This window comes from Lepisosteus platostomus, chromosome 9 (genome assembly GCF_059453375.1).
Source record: "Lepisosteus platostomus isolate fLepPlt1 chromosome 9, fLepPlt1.hap1, whole genome shotgun sequence".
NCBI lineage: Eukaryota > Metazoa > Chordata > Actinopteri > Semionotiformes > Lepisosteidae > Lepisosteus > Lepisosteus platostomus.
Window position 1 is genome coordinate 10,138,043 of NC_142619.1, and position 13,920 is coordinate 10,151,962.

Here is a 13,920-nt window from a genome sequence, read left to right on the forward strand (position 1 = left end):
TGCAATGTATGGTTCCAGCTGTCAATAAAATAAAAAACGATTAATTGAAATCATACTCCGTTTAATCGATTTCTGATAATATACAGTGGATACATTTCTAAAATCTTACCAAGTCTATAGAATAGGTAAACTAAATATCGAAATGCAATGTACTGTAATTGGTACAGTATTTCTAAGAGCCACTTTCTTAGAATTGTAGTACTTAGAAAGTACCACTCATTTTTGCTTATCCTTTTTTTCTCAACAGTGACACATGAAGTTATTAATCATTCTGTGAGAAATATAATTTCCCTGTCTATGGTCAACAGTGACTCACTGGGAGAGGATATGAGGGTGCTGTTTTCTCTTTCCTGTTGTACAGAGCTGATGTCACGACAGAGGGCTTCTTAGGGTGTTTTATGGGAGCCAGTTTGCGCAGTCTGTACGCCAGCAGTTTTAACAATAGTCATTTGTTTTTATTGCATGAGTAATGCTCGTTATTTTTTAACACTATGATCTGTGTATGTTCAAATTTTCTAATAATTCCTCACCTGTATCTAAAAATAACTGTTCTCTCTTAGGCCCAGAAAACTGATCAGTGTATTTTTCTGTGCTTGTTGCATAGCTGCATTGAAATAAAAAATGCTATTCTTTCTTTCAAAATATTAAAGATGCTGTTTATAAAAAAATGTTCCCAAAACTATATTTTAAAGCAAATGTATGTGAAAATCTCTAGAAGACCCACAACTCCAACCCTTGCCAAGGTAGACAGACGATAGCCATTGTTCTCAACCTTTTTAACCTCATGACCCACTTGAAAAAATGTGCCACACTCAAACGTTGGCTTAATTTCACCAGAGAACTAATACAAGGATAATTGTCAGTGGTATGACTGTGCCTATTTCTTTTTCCACAATTTGCTGAGTAAAGCAAAGATTGCCACGCGTTACATTAAGCCTTCCTCTTTGTTCCTTCTTGACAAGTAGTTTTGTTGAAAGATGTGTATTAAACTGATGTGTGGTTATAAAAGGTACAGTATAAGCACATGCTGAGCCTCCTGTTCTATTTTGTGGTACTTGGAGTGAAACCATATTGTAGAGATATGACCTCTCTCTATATATAGATATGTTATTGCAGTTACAATAGATACGATAATCGTATCTGTAGAGTGTAGAGTGTGTATGTAGTCTGCATACTCGGAAACACAAAGGACAACATTTTATAACCATTTATATCCATATTCATGACATTCTGTAAGTCTTACATCTTACATCAATTTCCCTTCGGGATCAATAAAGTCTTATCTTATCTTATCTTACACTCATAAATTCTTGTTCTCTGTTTATTTCCTATGATAAAAAAGGAAAACTAAACTCTTAGTATTACAATGTTATAAAATCTGTCTATATGACTCTGGAAGACTCAGCCCGATGACATTTATAACATTTTATTCTGAATTGAAAACAATGCACAATACTGTAGAGGGATAGAGCACAAGGAAGTACATGAACAAAAGAGTCAGTTTCAAGACTTACATAATTTAATACCATTCATATGTCATTCATATGTCAAAATTTAGGTATTTTAAACTATTATCAGTTAATCTTAAAAATGCTATGCATGTATGGTTCCAGAGAAACAAAGCACATAGATTTTAGATATTGATTAATTGTTTGTGTCATTTTAATTAATCTTTCAAGTCTGACTGGGATACTCTTGCAGTAAATCACCTTATTAGTGAGATAGGGTGGAGGTGAAGAGATTATATAACCTGCTGATTGACAAGATTGGTGTCAAACAATACACAGGAACCAATATGTCCTTCTTATCAAAAGAACAATGGCATTTGTGCCATTGGTATTTTTAAGTTTGGGGTGTTCACAAACAGAAATTTCTAATTTGGTAAGTATAGCAGTTCTTCTGGTCATGTGGTGTATTTTGTGAGACATACGTTTATTTACTGTATTTATCCCTGTATGTGGGAAGACAATAGAGAATATCGGTGTGTATTGACCCCCCCCCCATTATGATACACTACCTTGGACTGAGGTCTAGACTTTAGTATTTTAGACCCTTGAACACGGATACCATCGGGATGGCATAATTTCCCTGGTATATCTAGTATAGATCCTGTTTGTCCCAAGGTTGGGACTGAACGTGAATTCTTCCAGCTCACATATGTTGGATAAAGCACCCATTGGAGTATTTGTGTTCTGTAGTTCGTAAAGCCACAAGCTTGCACTTTCTTACAAAAGTCTCTTTTTTGTGTCTCACACAAGACATTAACATTCTAGCTCTGTCGGAGCAGACACTTACTGTTTCACTTGATTTCTGTAACTATCATATGCAGAATGCACACTGACATTTGTTTGAGCCTTCAACTTTCTGAGCTGATTTCATCACTACAAATATCTCTTATTGCATCACATAAGACATTACAGGCTTTCCAATGATAAACCAAGATCTAGAAGACCATGAGTCATGACACCTCACCAAGACATGGAGGGGAAGTCCAAATGTGATGGTTTGGGCAAGAGTGTCTTGTTGCTCATGGAGTAATGATGGAAAACTGACTGAATGGTGATACATTGATAGTTCTAGTGGCTTAAATGCTGCCCTTCCTAGGAGCTCATTCTGGTGTGATTACATTCTAGGAGCAAAAATCGTCCTTGTATTGCGTGTGCATCAAATACTTTCTTGTGGTAAGAGAATGTGACAGTTGTGCCATGGATGTCCAGTTCCCAGACTTGACTTCTGTTAAACATTTATAGGATAAGCTTGGGATAGGATAAGTGTGGCATCACGCGCTCAGAGGCAAGTGAAGTGCTCTTCTGTGGGAAGAATGGGACAGTATCCCACTGGATAAAATCACGATCATCTCTGCTGATAAAGTTAATGAACATAATTTATCTCTGCTATGCCTGTTCAGTACAATGTCAGTGCACCTGCTAGAAAGTGTAATTCGTAATTTTCCTTATAACTGTGTGAATATGTTGCAGTTATATGTTATACATCTCTTTTGATGCTCAATATATTTAGGAATTATTCTGGTTCTGAAAGATCTGGTTCTACAGTTATTACTTCTCACAATATGACATCATATTTGAATACTTGTGATGCAGAGCATGGTAATTAGGTTACACAGGATACACAGGTAGCACCGTGGCACTTCATGCGAAATTATGGATTTAATTGAAGACTACTCAACACGTACTCAAGTGGAATTGGCCACAGCTGCATTGTGACTTGGGACGTATATAAAAGAGTGATCAGAGAAGATAGGATCAGTCTGCTGCAAGCACAGAAAAGACCTCATAGGTGCTGTTTTAGATGGGATGAATAAGTGCTGAATGGGGGAAGATGTTACCGAAAAAGGAGGATTGGTCAGGAAGGCAGGTTTGAAAGAGAGATTACATATAATTCACCATAGAAAATGATAGCTGGGTAAAAGGAGGTAGAACCTAATATGTACTCCAGAGTACAGGAGCAGAATAACTATGTAGGAAGCATAACAAAGAAATTCTCAGGATAAACCTGAGAATCCCCTGCGAAGGGATGATAAATCTTGCTGTAGAAGGGGTTGACAGAGCATTGGCTACTCATGGGTAAAGATGAGAGAAGTAGGTCTGACAAAAGAAGGAAAAACAATATGCCTAGAAAGAAGTTAGTTTCAGCAGGGAACTCCAGAGCTCCACAGAGGAGTGAGAGGTGGACAGCTCTAGAGTAAGGGAACACCCAGAAAGCAAGCCCCATTCTAAATACAAAACTGAAAGTTCCTTGAAAGTATATGAATAAAGGTTTATAATTCTGGAAAGCATTAAAGAGAGAGCTAGTCTTGTACAGGGTGTCTCAGAGGGTTATATGTTAGAATCTTGAGAAACTACTCTAGTGCTATAGAAAGCACAGTCTCTATCATCGTATAAAAATCAGAACAGATTTTCTGAACAGAGATCTAGTACAGGATCGTGAATAAAACATGAGTCTAACCTGGTAAGCAAAGGGGAGGATACACCCTGGATGAGATGCCAGTCCATTATAGGGGACACACAGACACACAGACTTCCCCCAGAAGCCAAATAACCTACATTGTGTCTTTGGATGGTAGGAAGAAACCAGAGAACCTAGAGGAAACCCACACAAACAGGGGGAGAACAAACAAACTCCATGCATCCATGTTTTGTATATTCATTGATATTTGAACAAGATAATTCTGTGTAGTGTGCATGGCATTCCAACTACTTAAATATTGCACTTTGAACCCAGTACTGTTGTGTTGCAAGACACATTATACATCATCCTAACTAAGCATTTGATTTCCTTGTGCCTTGCTCACTTCATTTGATAGAAGTGAGCTTAAGCTTTGCTGTGCTTCACACTGTTGATAAATGGGCTGAGACTTAACAATTGCAGAGAAGGTTTATAATTATGTAACAGATAATAATAGCTGAGTCTGGTAAAGAGAACACATTTTTGTTTAGTAGTGCAATAAACAGGCATGCCAGATTATTATAGTTTCAACCACTACAGCCTGAATCTGAAACTAAGAAAAAGATTTGAGGTCTGGGTATCTTATAAATAATAGATTTTGTTATCTGTATCCCAGGGTAGGTCGTCTTAATTCCTAGTGCAGCTCCATTTCCTTACTATGCTATCAATGGTAATGGAAAGAATAATGGAATCAATCTTACAGCCTCTTAGTTTTGTGTGCCAGAAAAGATTTTATGATCTGAGTAATGTAATTCAATTCTAGAAGGAAAAAAATAGTTAGATGTTATGGGAATGCTCAAATTATAAGACACTATTAAAACACTTTTGAACTGCGAGATTTTAGCATCCATTATGTAAATGTATTTTTTATTTTATTTTACTAAATTCATAAAAAATATTGCCAGTGTAACTAACCTGTATTTTAATACAAATTGTCTATCACCTCTAAAAGGTACAGCTTGAGGAGCTGTGTTGATTTTCAGGTAGGAGATACAGACACACTGTTGATGAATGCATTTGTTTGTTTACTCCTTTTTTATCAGTTGGTAATTATTCCCACATGATCTATTCCTAGAAGATACCGGTCTGACCACAAAAAAAGTGCTTGCTTTCTTTCCTTGTAACTGCACACAAGAGTGTTTGAAATCCTTGTAGCGTGGCAACAGATAACAGTCTCCTTGGCAGCATATAGTACTTATCTGTTTCTTATAGATGAACGGGTGTTTACATTTCATATAACTGGTTTAATTAGAGCTGGGACTGAAAACCACTAGCATTTGCAGACCTCCCATTGAGAAAGAGAGGAAAGTGTTTTATACTCTAGACTGTGCTTTGTACTCCTCTGTCAGCTAAGGAAAGCATGCCTGTGCAGCTGTTCATCGAAATCATTACAAAATAGATTGCCATTCAAAAAACAAATAGAAAAAACCCTGTTACTGAGAGCAGAACCCTGTCAACTATAGGGAATGTTTATTTTTAAAGGGGGTGGGAGGGTTGAAACGAAGAAGCCGGCCCTGTTTGAAGTAAGCTTGATGTATCTTGGTTACAGACTGACATTTCTTTTGCATATTATTTCATTTTGATTCACATTTGCAGCACTGTGGTATGTCAGTACTATTATGGTACTGATGGGGGACTTGTAGGAAAGGGGTTTCTTGCTTTTAAATTAGACAAATGGTTCTGCTTTCATGTTGAAGGTCGAAATCCGTTTTTGTAAGTAAGAATTTAACGCATTTGACAAAATAAAGATTTAATTCCTGTAAGCTTATGCTGTATGGCTTTTAGAATACAGAAGTGAATTCATGACTGGTTTATCTACTCACAGATTTTAATACCTTTCTTGCCACACAAAATAATTATATACTGTAGGGCCTTGATTGATATGATTATTCAAAACAATAATACATTTTTGATTCGATAATTTATTTTATGTTTTGATTTTAGATTAGCATGTTCTGCACATAGCAGGTCTCAGTCTGATTATGTTGATTGTGAAAGTCAATTTCTGCCGTAAAAGTAAGTATAATTATTAATAAATTATTCACTTTGAATAATAATAATAATAATAATAATAATAATAATTGCTGACACTTATATAGAGCTTTTCTGGACACTCCACTCAAAGCGCTTTACAGGTAATGGGGACTCCCCTCCACCACCACCAATGTGCAGAATCCAACTGGATGATGTGACGGCAGTCATAGTGCACCAAAATGCTCATTCGCACCACACACACACCACTTTGAAACTTTACCAGGCAACCTTATGTCAAAATTAAACCAGTCTTATTCCTTTAAATGGATAAAAGGATGTCTGTGTTTTGATCTATGTAGAATTTGATGTATCAAGATATTGTTGGGTATTATTAATTATAAAGGAAGATTAAAGTTAAAAGAAGGTTGTGTTTTTCATGCTTGGCAGATGCAAAGCACTGTAGTAATGACCACACAGTTGGAAAAAGAAGCCTAATCCTATTTTTTTGTCTCTATACAAATAATAACTTAATACCATAGAGCATGTTTTTGCTTCAGATGAGTCATTCATAATAGGCTAATAAACTTCTATTATAGTATATAATCATATAGTATACTTCTCTTTTCTTATTGAGGGCTATTTAAAAATGTCCTTTTAACTTCGGAGAGAAATTTCAAATCGGAGAGAAATTTGTAATTGGACAGACTGCCTTCATTTATTTGGACTATTGTCATACCCTCTTCCATACCAATATGTGGAGTGAGCAATTATATTTACTAGATGTTACCACTTTAACCTTCATACCAGCAGTTTATGGATGGGGATTGTGTATACTTTCCCCTGAAATTCACACTCAAAACCATCTGCTTCTTTTTCACCAGACTGGTCACACAGTACTTATAACAGTAAGCTTCAAGTGGAGAACTGAGGGAGCTCTCACCGAGTACACTGGGCTCATGTGTGTACCTTGGCAAGACGGCAAACACTCAGTCATGGAGACTAAGGAGCTTTCAAATCCTATCACAGATAAAGTAGTTGAAAAATACTGATCAGAATTAATGTATTAAAAAAAATTGGAATGCAAAACACTGAATATCCCTTTGTGTACTGCAAGGTTGATCATTAAGAAGTGGAAAGTGTATCATACATCCTAAACACTGCCTGGATTTGGCTTTCCCCCCTAATGAACAGTCGGGCAAGGAGGAAAAGAATTCAACTATGAAGCCAACGATGACTTTAAAAGTGCTACAGAATTTCTCTCATCTCAGTCATTGAAATGTGCACGAGGCAACAATATCCCTCTCTACAAAGCTGGCCTGTTTGTCAGAATGGAAAACCCATCGCAAATCCCACATGGGGTTTGCAACAATCATTTAAGTGATACTGTAAACCTATGGCAAAAATGGTTTGTGCTTAGGCAAGACAAAATTGGAACATTTTGGTCTGACAGGAAAGCATTAGATCTGATGCAATCCTAACGTGGTGTACCGCTCAGTCAACACCATCCCTGCTGTCAAGAATGGTGGTGTCAGCATTATGTTATAATTCTTCTTCTCCCCAGCAGAGACAGGGAGGCTTGTTAAGACTGATGAAAACAGATGGAGCAAACTATTGGCAAATCTTAAAGAAAAACCTGCTCCAGACTGGGAAGACTTAAAAGACTAAAACTGACAAATCCAAAGCTATGAAGTGGCTTATGAGTAAGAAAATTAATAACCTAGTCAAAGTCCTGAATTGAAGCCACTTGAGAATATACAGTATACAGACACTTCAATATTGCTGTTCATAAGCAGTCCCCAAACAACCTGAGAGAGCTTGATCAATTCAGCCAAGAAAAATGGGCAAAAATTGTACCAAGCTGATTTTGCTGAGAGAAAAACCCTGACGCGGTAATTACTGCCAAAGGGGCTTCCAACAAATGTGGCGTTCACAGGTTCGAATACAGTCAGCATATTTCAGTTTTTTCTCTTTAGTTTGTGCCTCTTTGTTTTCTTAAGAAGTCTTTCAGTTGGGCATTTAGGTATTGAATCAAATATAAATTTAGAAAAATTTGTATGCATTATTTTGTAAAGTCACAAAATGGTACAGCTTAGGAACCCTTAGGAATACTTTTTCAAGGCACTGTATGAAGTAAATGTTGTCTACACAATGCCATCATACACTCCAAATATAGGTAAAACTACTGTTTGTGCCACTCTGGAGTCCTATTTATTTGTTTTATAGCAAAGTATTAATTACATTGTGCTATGGTCTGTCATTTACACCTGTATGCTTCCGCTATATTAGTCTTTACTTGGAGGAGTTACAGCTGATGTTAAATCTTGCCATTAATACAGTATGTCAATTCCTTTGCTGTGTGGACAGGAGCATGATAGAGCTTGATTCGGTTATAATTTATTTTTTGTCCCTTAATTGTAGGACCTATTCCTACGATTGTTGCCGTTTTTAGATTTTCTTGTCCTTCACAGAGATGTCAAAACCCATTTAGCAAACGATTAGGACAGGTTTGAAATCCTGGGAAATGTATTGGGCTCTTCATTTGGAGGGCTGTCAGTTATCTGTGACATTATAACAGGATTCAGTCTTACAACTGTGCAGGCTGCCTGTGTTACTAACCTTTCTGCTAATGTCTTATCAAATTTCAAATTTCAAAGTCTGGAAATTTAAAACTGTAAATAGGAAAATATTGAGAAGAGACAGTTCAAGTACTTTTGTCTCTGCTTCTTTACTTAGAGTGACTTAGTAGCCAGTCCCCTGTTCCACTGAAAATATCCAGTCTCTTGCAACACTTATGCAAGAACTGGCAACAGGTATTGAAACAGTTTTTCTTTGCTGCATTACGCTTTTATTACTTCCATATGAAGATACACAAATAAGGGTGATATTAATTATTTTGTTTATCTTTGATGAAGGGCTGATGCACACCTGCATTGCATGACCTCTGATGAGGTCTCTCATAATCTCTCACATTTATTATTCACTTACCTATTTCATCATGGTTTTCATCCTGGAAAATATGTAAAGGAAGGGCATTATATCTTTGTGTTTATATGTTACTTGTTGTTATTGTAAATTTCAGTTGTAGATTGGCTGCAATTGTTATTTTTCTTGGAGTCTTACCTGTTGTAAATCCATGGTGTTGTCTTTGTGTCCTCCCTGTTCTACCATTTTGTGTCAAATTACAGACCCTGTCTCACCTCTGATTTAAATGTAGGCTTACTGTGCATCAGGAGGAGCTGGGGATGGAGCTTAGGGTCCACTGTTTTTTGCACTTCAATTTTTTTGCATTATTTTTATGATGTCTGTTACCACCCCTGCTTCCAGGCAGTGTGGTCATAAACTGTGTTTGTGTGTTTACTCCTAAAACTCACTCAATGATTAACACTGCAATTTGCAATCCACTGGACACCGAGCTGTTTCTGCTAGGAATTGCAGGTACCTGTTGCAGAACCATAAAAAGAAAGTTATAATAACAGTGATGGCACCAACCTTACCAATAAGGTAATATGGTCATGTTCTTCTCTGTATCCCAGATTACCTTGTTTTTAACACTGGAAATATGGTAATTCTGAAGGTGCAGGACTTCAGGACAAAATTTAAATCCTAAAGTTCTGACAAATTAAAACAGATGGTTTTAATGGGAGGATATAAAGATTTCTGTACCAAATACCCTTAGTGCTTTTGATTAAATAAACGTTGCATCCTGTATACATCTCTGTTGCTTGCAGATGTTCACAAAGTAATAGAGTTACTAGTTTTATTTGAAAATACAAATTAAGAATTTAAACAACATAATGTTAGGATAATCACCATACATTAAAATTAATGTTCTGTAACAAAGAATAATCACTAGAAAAAGGCTTAAACAATAAAGAACACAATAAAATTAACTATTGCGTAGAAGGTTAGCTGTCTGAGGAATATCATTTACAGTTTTACTAATTATACAGTAGCTTGTGGTGTTCTGATTGGAAGCTGGGGATGCTCTGATATAATTGAGCTACAGAGTCATGACAGTACAAGTCTTCTTCAAATTAAAGGCCCATCTATTATAGGGTCTATATTGAGAGACTGCAAAAAGTGGAAGGCCTCCTGCAAGCCCTTATCTCTGAGTGACTGTGCTGTGTGGAGTGCTCTGTGCTCATGGCAACGCTGCAGGTCAACTCGCCTACCTGCCTCCCTTGAGTCTCTCACTTGCTTTCTCCAAGCTCATAATGAGCCTGGGTGCAGTTCTTGAGCTCTCAGATATACAGGAGCCAGTCAAGCAAGGCTTACTTCAAACACTGCTGGAATGGATAGTTTAAAAAATGGTTCCCAGCCTGTCTACAGTCGGTGGAGTTACAACAGGTACTACCAGGATCTGAACATCATGTACAGTAATTAACTTTCTTTAAAAAAGTGCCACTTTAATTTGATTTTTGAATTGTGGCTGTAGCATTCAACCAAAATGCAGGATGATGAAATGACTTTAAAGGGTATGTTATTCTTTATGTCTTGAAAAGGGTATGTGACGTAGTTTTGTACACTTAAAGTATAGCGTATCTTTGATTCAGGAGGGAAGCTACAATTGCTTATGTAGTCGTGTTTTAGATTGTCTTGGACAGTGTGCTTTTCTAATGATGGAATTTTTCAAACTATGTTTTTTTCAACAGTGCACAGCTTTGTACTGTAAGCACATTGGCTCCTTCAGAAAAAGCTTGCACACTGAAGTGTTGCCTCTGAATGCCAGTTCAAACCAGAATGTCTGCTGAGTAGTTGTAGTAGTGTTTTTCTGTAATGCAGGGGCTTTCTCTGGCTCTCCCCTGCTGCTAGGGTATGCTTTTTATCTTTGCTTGTGTGCACCTGCTGACTGTCGTCATAAAGAAATTAGCTTGTATATTTTCCTTTTACATCGTTTTACCTTTATTGTTCAGTCAGAAGACTCTCTGTGACTCAGAAAGTGTTTGAACACTTGAAGTGTGTGAAGATGTGCCATATTTATTAGGAGTTAGAGTTTATATAGAGTAAAAACCTTTTTTCATATTGGAGTCCACTATATTAACTGCGCATTAACTTAACCTCTTTCCATTTAAAGCAAAGCGCCTCTGCACTAGGTATACAAGAGATGCACAAGAAGGAAGAAGGCATGCTTGCGATAGCTCTCTATCATGTCACACAGAACCCACAGTATAACATCGTTAATCACCAGTGGCCTAAATGTTAAGATGACCAACAGGCATGGGCCACTGGCAGTCTGGTTTGGCAGCAGGCCTTGGTGTATGCTGTAGAATCGGGTTGGCAAACTTTCAGAAGGGGAGTGCCAAAAATTAGCTCAAGCAATTGTTGCTAGTGTTTTGCATGCTATTGATACTTTATCAATATATCAATAACTTACATTTTGAATATGAAAAAAAAACAAATATAATAGTATCTAAAATGAATAAATATGCTCATCTTACCATTTAGTGTGATCCTTGCTCTTGCTTTCCCTTGCTGAGTTCTCCAGTTCAGACACATATAGTATGAATGGATGCTGCATGTGAGCAGCTGTAAGCTTCATGATAGAGGGGAGTTTCCTAGACACTGAGGAACACAGCAGGGGTTCCTCTCCAGAGAACATGGTCCCACCACCCATGACCACCTCATGGCCTTGAACAAAAGGGGTTTGGTCAAAGCACATCTTACGAAACCCTGAAAGAGACTGGGCAGTCTGCTCTGCCATTACTTTAAGGATTTCCAGGTTCTCTTTTGCTGTAGGGTGAACAGTGAAGATATGAGGGGCAAATGCAGTAGTAAGTACTCTGGACACATGCAGGAAGGAGTACCTAGTGGTGAGAGGTAGTACCTGTGTCACTTACCAGGCACTCTAGGGGACACATGCTGCTGGAGTGCAGGAGATGAGTCATGTAGGATGGGTGAGCCAGCAAGTATAGGAGAATGTTCTATTCTCAGTTCTGCCTGTTCATACAGTATATTGCCTCGTGGTACACTAACCCTCACCCCACTGGGTGGAGCCTGAGCTAAGAAGAGTGGGGTGTCTGCCAAAAGGGCTGTGGTCGGGGGAAGTTTAGGTTAATCAAAAACAGTGTTAAAAGACTAGATTTTGTAAATACGTGTAAATAGTTTCCCCTCCATTTATTTACTTGTTTGATTAATCTAATGCTTTTTACCTGAGGTTACATAGTGTCCATAGTGCATTTTAGGGTGTGGTGTCACTGGAGAGGAGGAAGGAAAAGAAGTATACTATAGCCATTGAAGCTGTATGTTTAGTGTTATTTATTTTTTAAGTCTTCTGTTTAATTTTATTTACAAAACCATGTTAAGAAACCTGTTAAGAAAACCAAGCCATGAAACCACATTAACTTTTATTTCATTCAGTATGTCAGTACTTCATGCGTGAAGATCATCTGATCCATGCTACTGAAGGCAAGAATAGTTCACATTATTTTTTTAAATGATTTTAAGTGTGGTTTGTACTATATAAACAGTCATCTTTACTGTGTAATCTTATTGACAATATGGTACAAAGGATGTACTGTATGTAAACTGTGTTTTAAGAGCTGTTGCTTCTGTTTACAAAATGTTGGTCAATTAACTAATCAAACGTGGAGACAAAACAATTACTGCTTGCTGTACAAGCCCAGATCAGTAGCCACCTGACTGCCAAGGTGCTTTTGTGACCGGCTCCCGTAAAGCGTAGTTCACGACCGTATGCAGATGGTATAATCAGGAAATAAGTGTAGAAGGACATCAGGGAGGAGACCACGAGGATCAGGAGGGGTTGACAAACAGGGGGGCGTGGCGACGGTGATCTGGTGCTCGGGGGGCGTTGCCAAGGCAAATGAGTCGAAAGAGTCTAGGGGGGAGATCTGGGGTGAAGTCCAAAGTCCAAAACCGGGTGATACATCCAAGACAAGACAAAACGTGGTTAAAAACTGGAACAGGATCCGGTACAGAGACAGGGAATATCAAGAGGTTAACGAGGCCAGGCGCTCCAACCCCCGGACCCAGATGGTCTGGACGCCGTGATGAAGCCTATGCCGTCGGGTCACTCCTAGACGTTTGTGCTGTTATATTCTAAACATTTAAACTGATTGTGGTTAAACTGTGCACTTCAAAACTGGTAGGTATTGTCTTGTGAGTTTATACATCAATAATATACACACCTGACTGCTACATTTTTTCCATATTTTTATATATTTCTTTGCTGCAGACATTTATTTAATAAAATCCTTATTGCAGATGTGGTTTGCATTTCAATTACAACCTATTCCAACTTCAACTACATTTCAATTCCAAGCAGTTTCTACTGCATCATAACAATTGAACCTGATTGGAAGATTTTAAAATTACTTACAGTTTTCTAGTTTGTTATTTTAACTCCTTGCCTAATGCTTAGTAACATTTGAGTTCTGGCAGCTTCAGATTAATGTGCCTATGTTTGAAAAGCCTAGAAGATGGTATTCTTGGAACAAAATACTATAGACTATACAGTAGAAGTTCTGAAGCATTATGAGTACACTACTGAGAAAAAGAATCTCTTTTTCTAATCTGTGACTCTGAAGACAGTGTTGACTGTGAGCTCCATGGAAACCTGGGTAGTGCTCCTCCAGACTTCATACTTTCTGCACTGTCACTGCGAAAGGTAATGAAACATTTAAACAGGGCTTCCTGAGCTGGTTGGGCTTTGAAACGTCACTGGTGTCCTAAATAACAGGATTGCTCTATTTAATTTGCTCTTATAATTGTTCATAAAGGTTGTATAGCAGTGATTCTTGAGTCTGGTTCTGGGGGACCGCTGGTTTTCATTCCAATAAATCACCTGTGCTGACTGGTGCCTTTGATTGGCGTGATTGCTTGTTTAGATATTTTTCTGTACTTCAGTCCTTTGTTTTAAAAATATTCGACTTGTGACAACTTGTGAGCTCTTCAACTTCCTCTTAGGCGTTTGCACCCGTAATTAAAGAAATGTGAATAGTCATTTTTTACTTTTTTTACTTT

General features: G+C 37.6%; 1 protein-coding gene across 11 annotated transcripts in view; it reads left to right on the forward strand.

The window, feature by feature from the left end:
• The window catches only part of tulp3 (TUB like protein 3), an 80,634-nt gene that overhangs the window by 12,160 nt on the left and 54,554 nt on the right, over positions 1-13,920 (forward strand). For 8 of the 11 annotated variants that reach the window (XM_088646892.1, XM_088646894.1, XM_088646898.1 and 5 more), the window contains exon 1: positions 13,491-13,564. The exons of 2 other annotated variants lie outside the window; for them this stretch is intronic. In XM_088646892.1, coding sequence (XP_088503018.1) covers positions 13,506-13,564 — 59 coding nt within the window. In that variant the 5' untranslated portion in view covers positions 13,491-13,505. Of the gene's footprint in view, positions 1-10,139; positions 10,288-13,490; positions 13,565-13,920 lie in introns of those variants that run through there. One more of the 11 variants, XM_088646893.1, reaches the window with a different exon arrangement.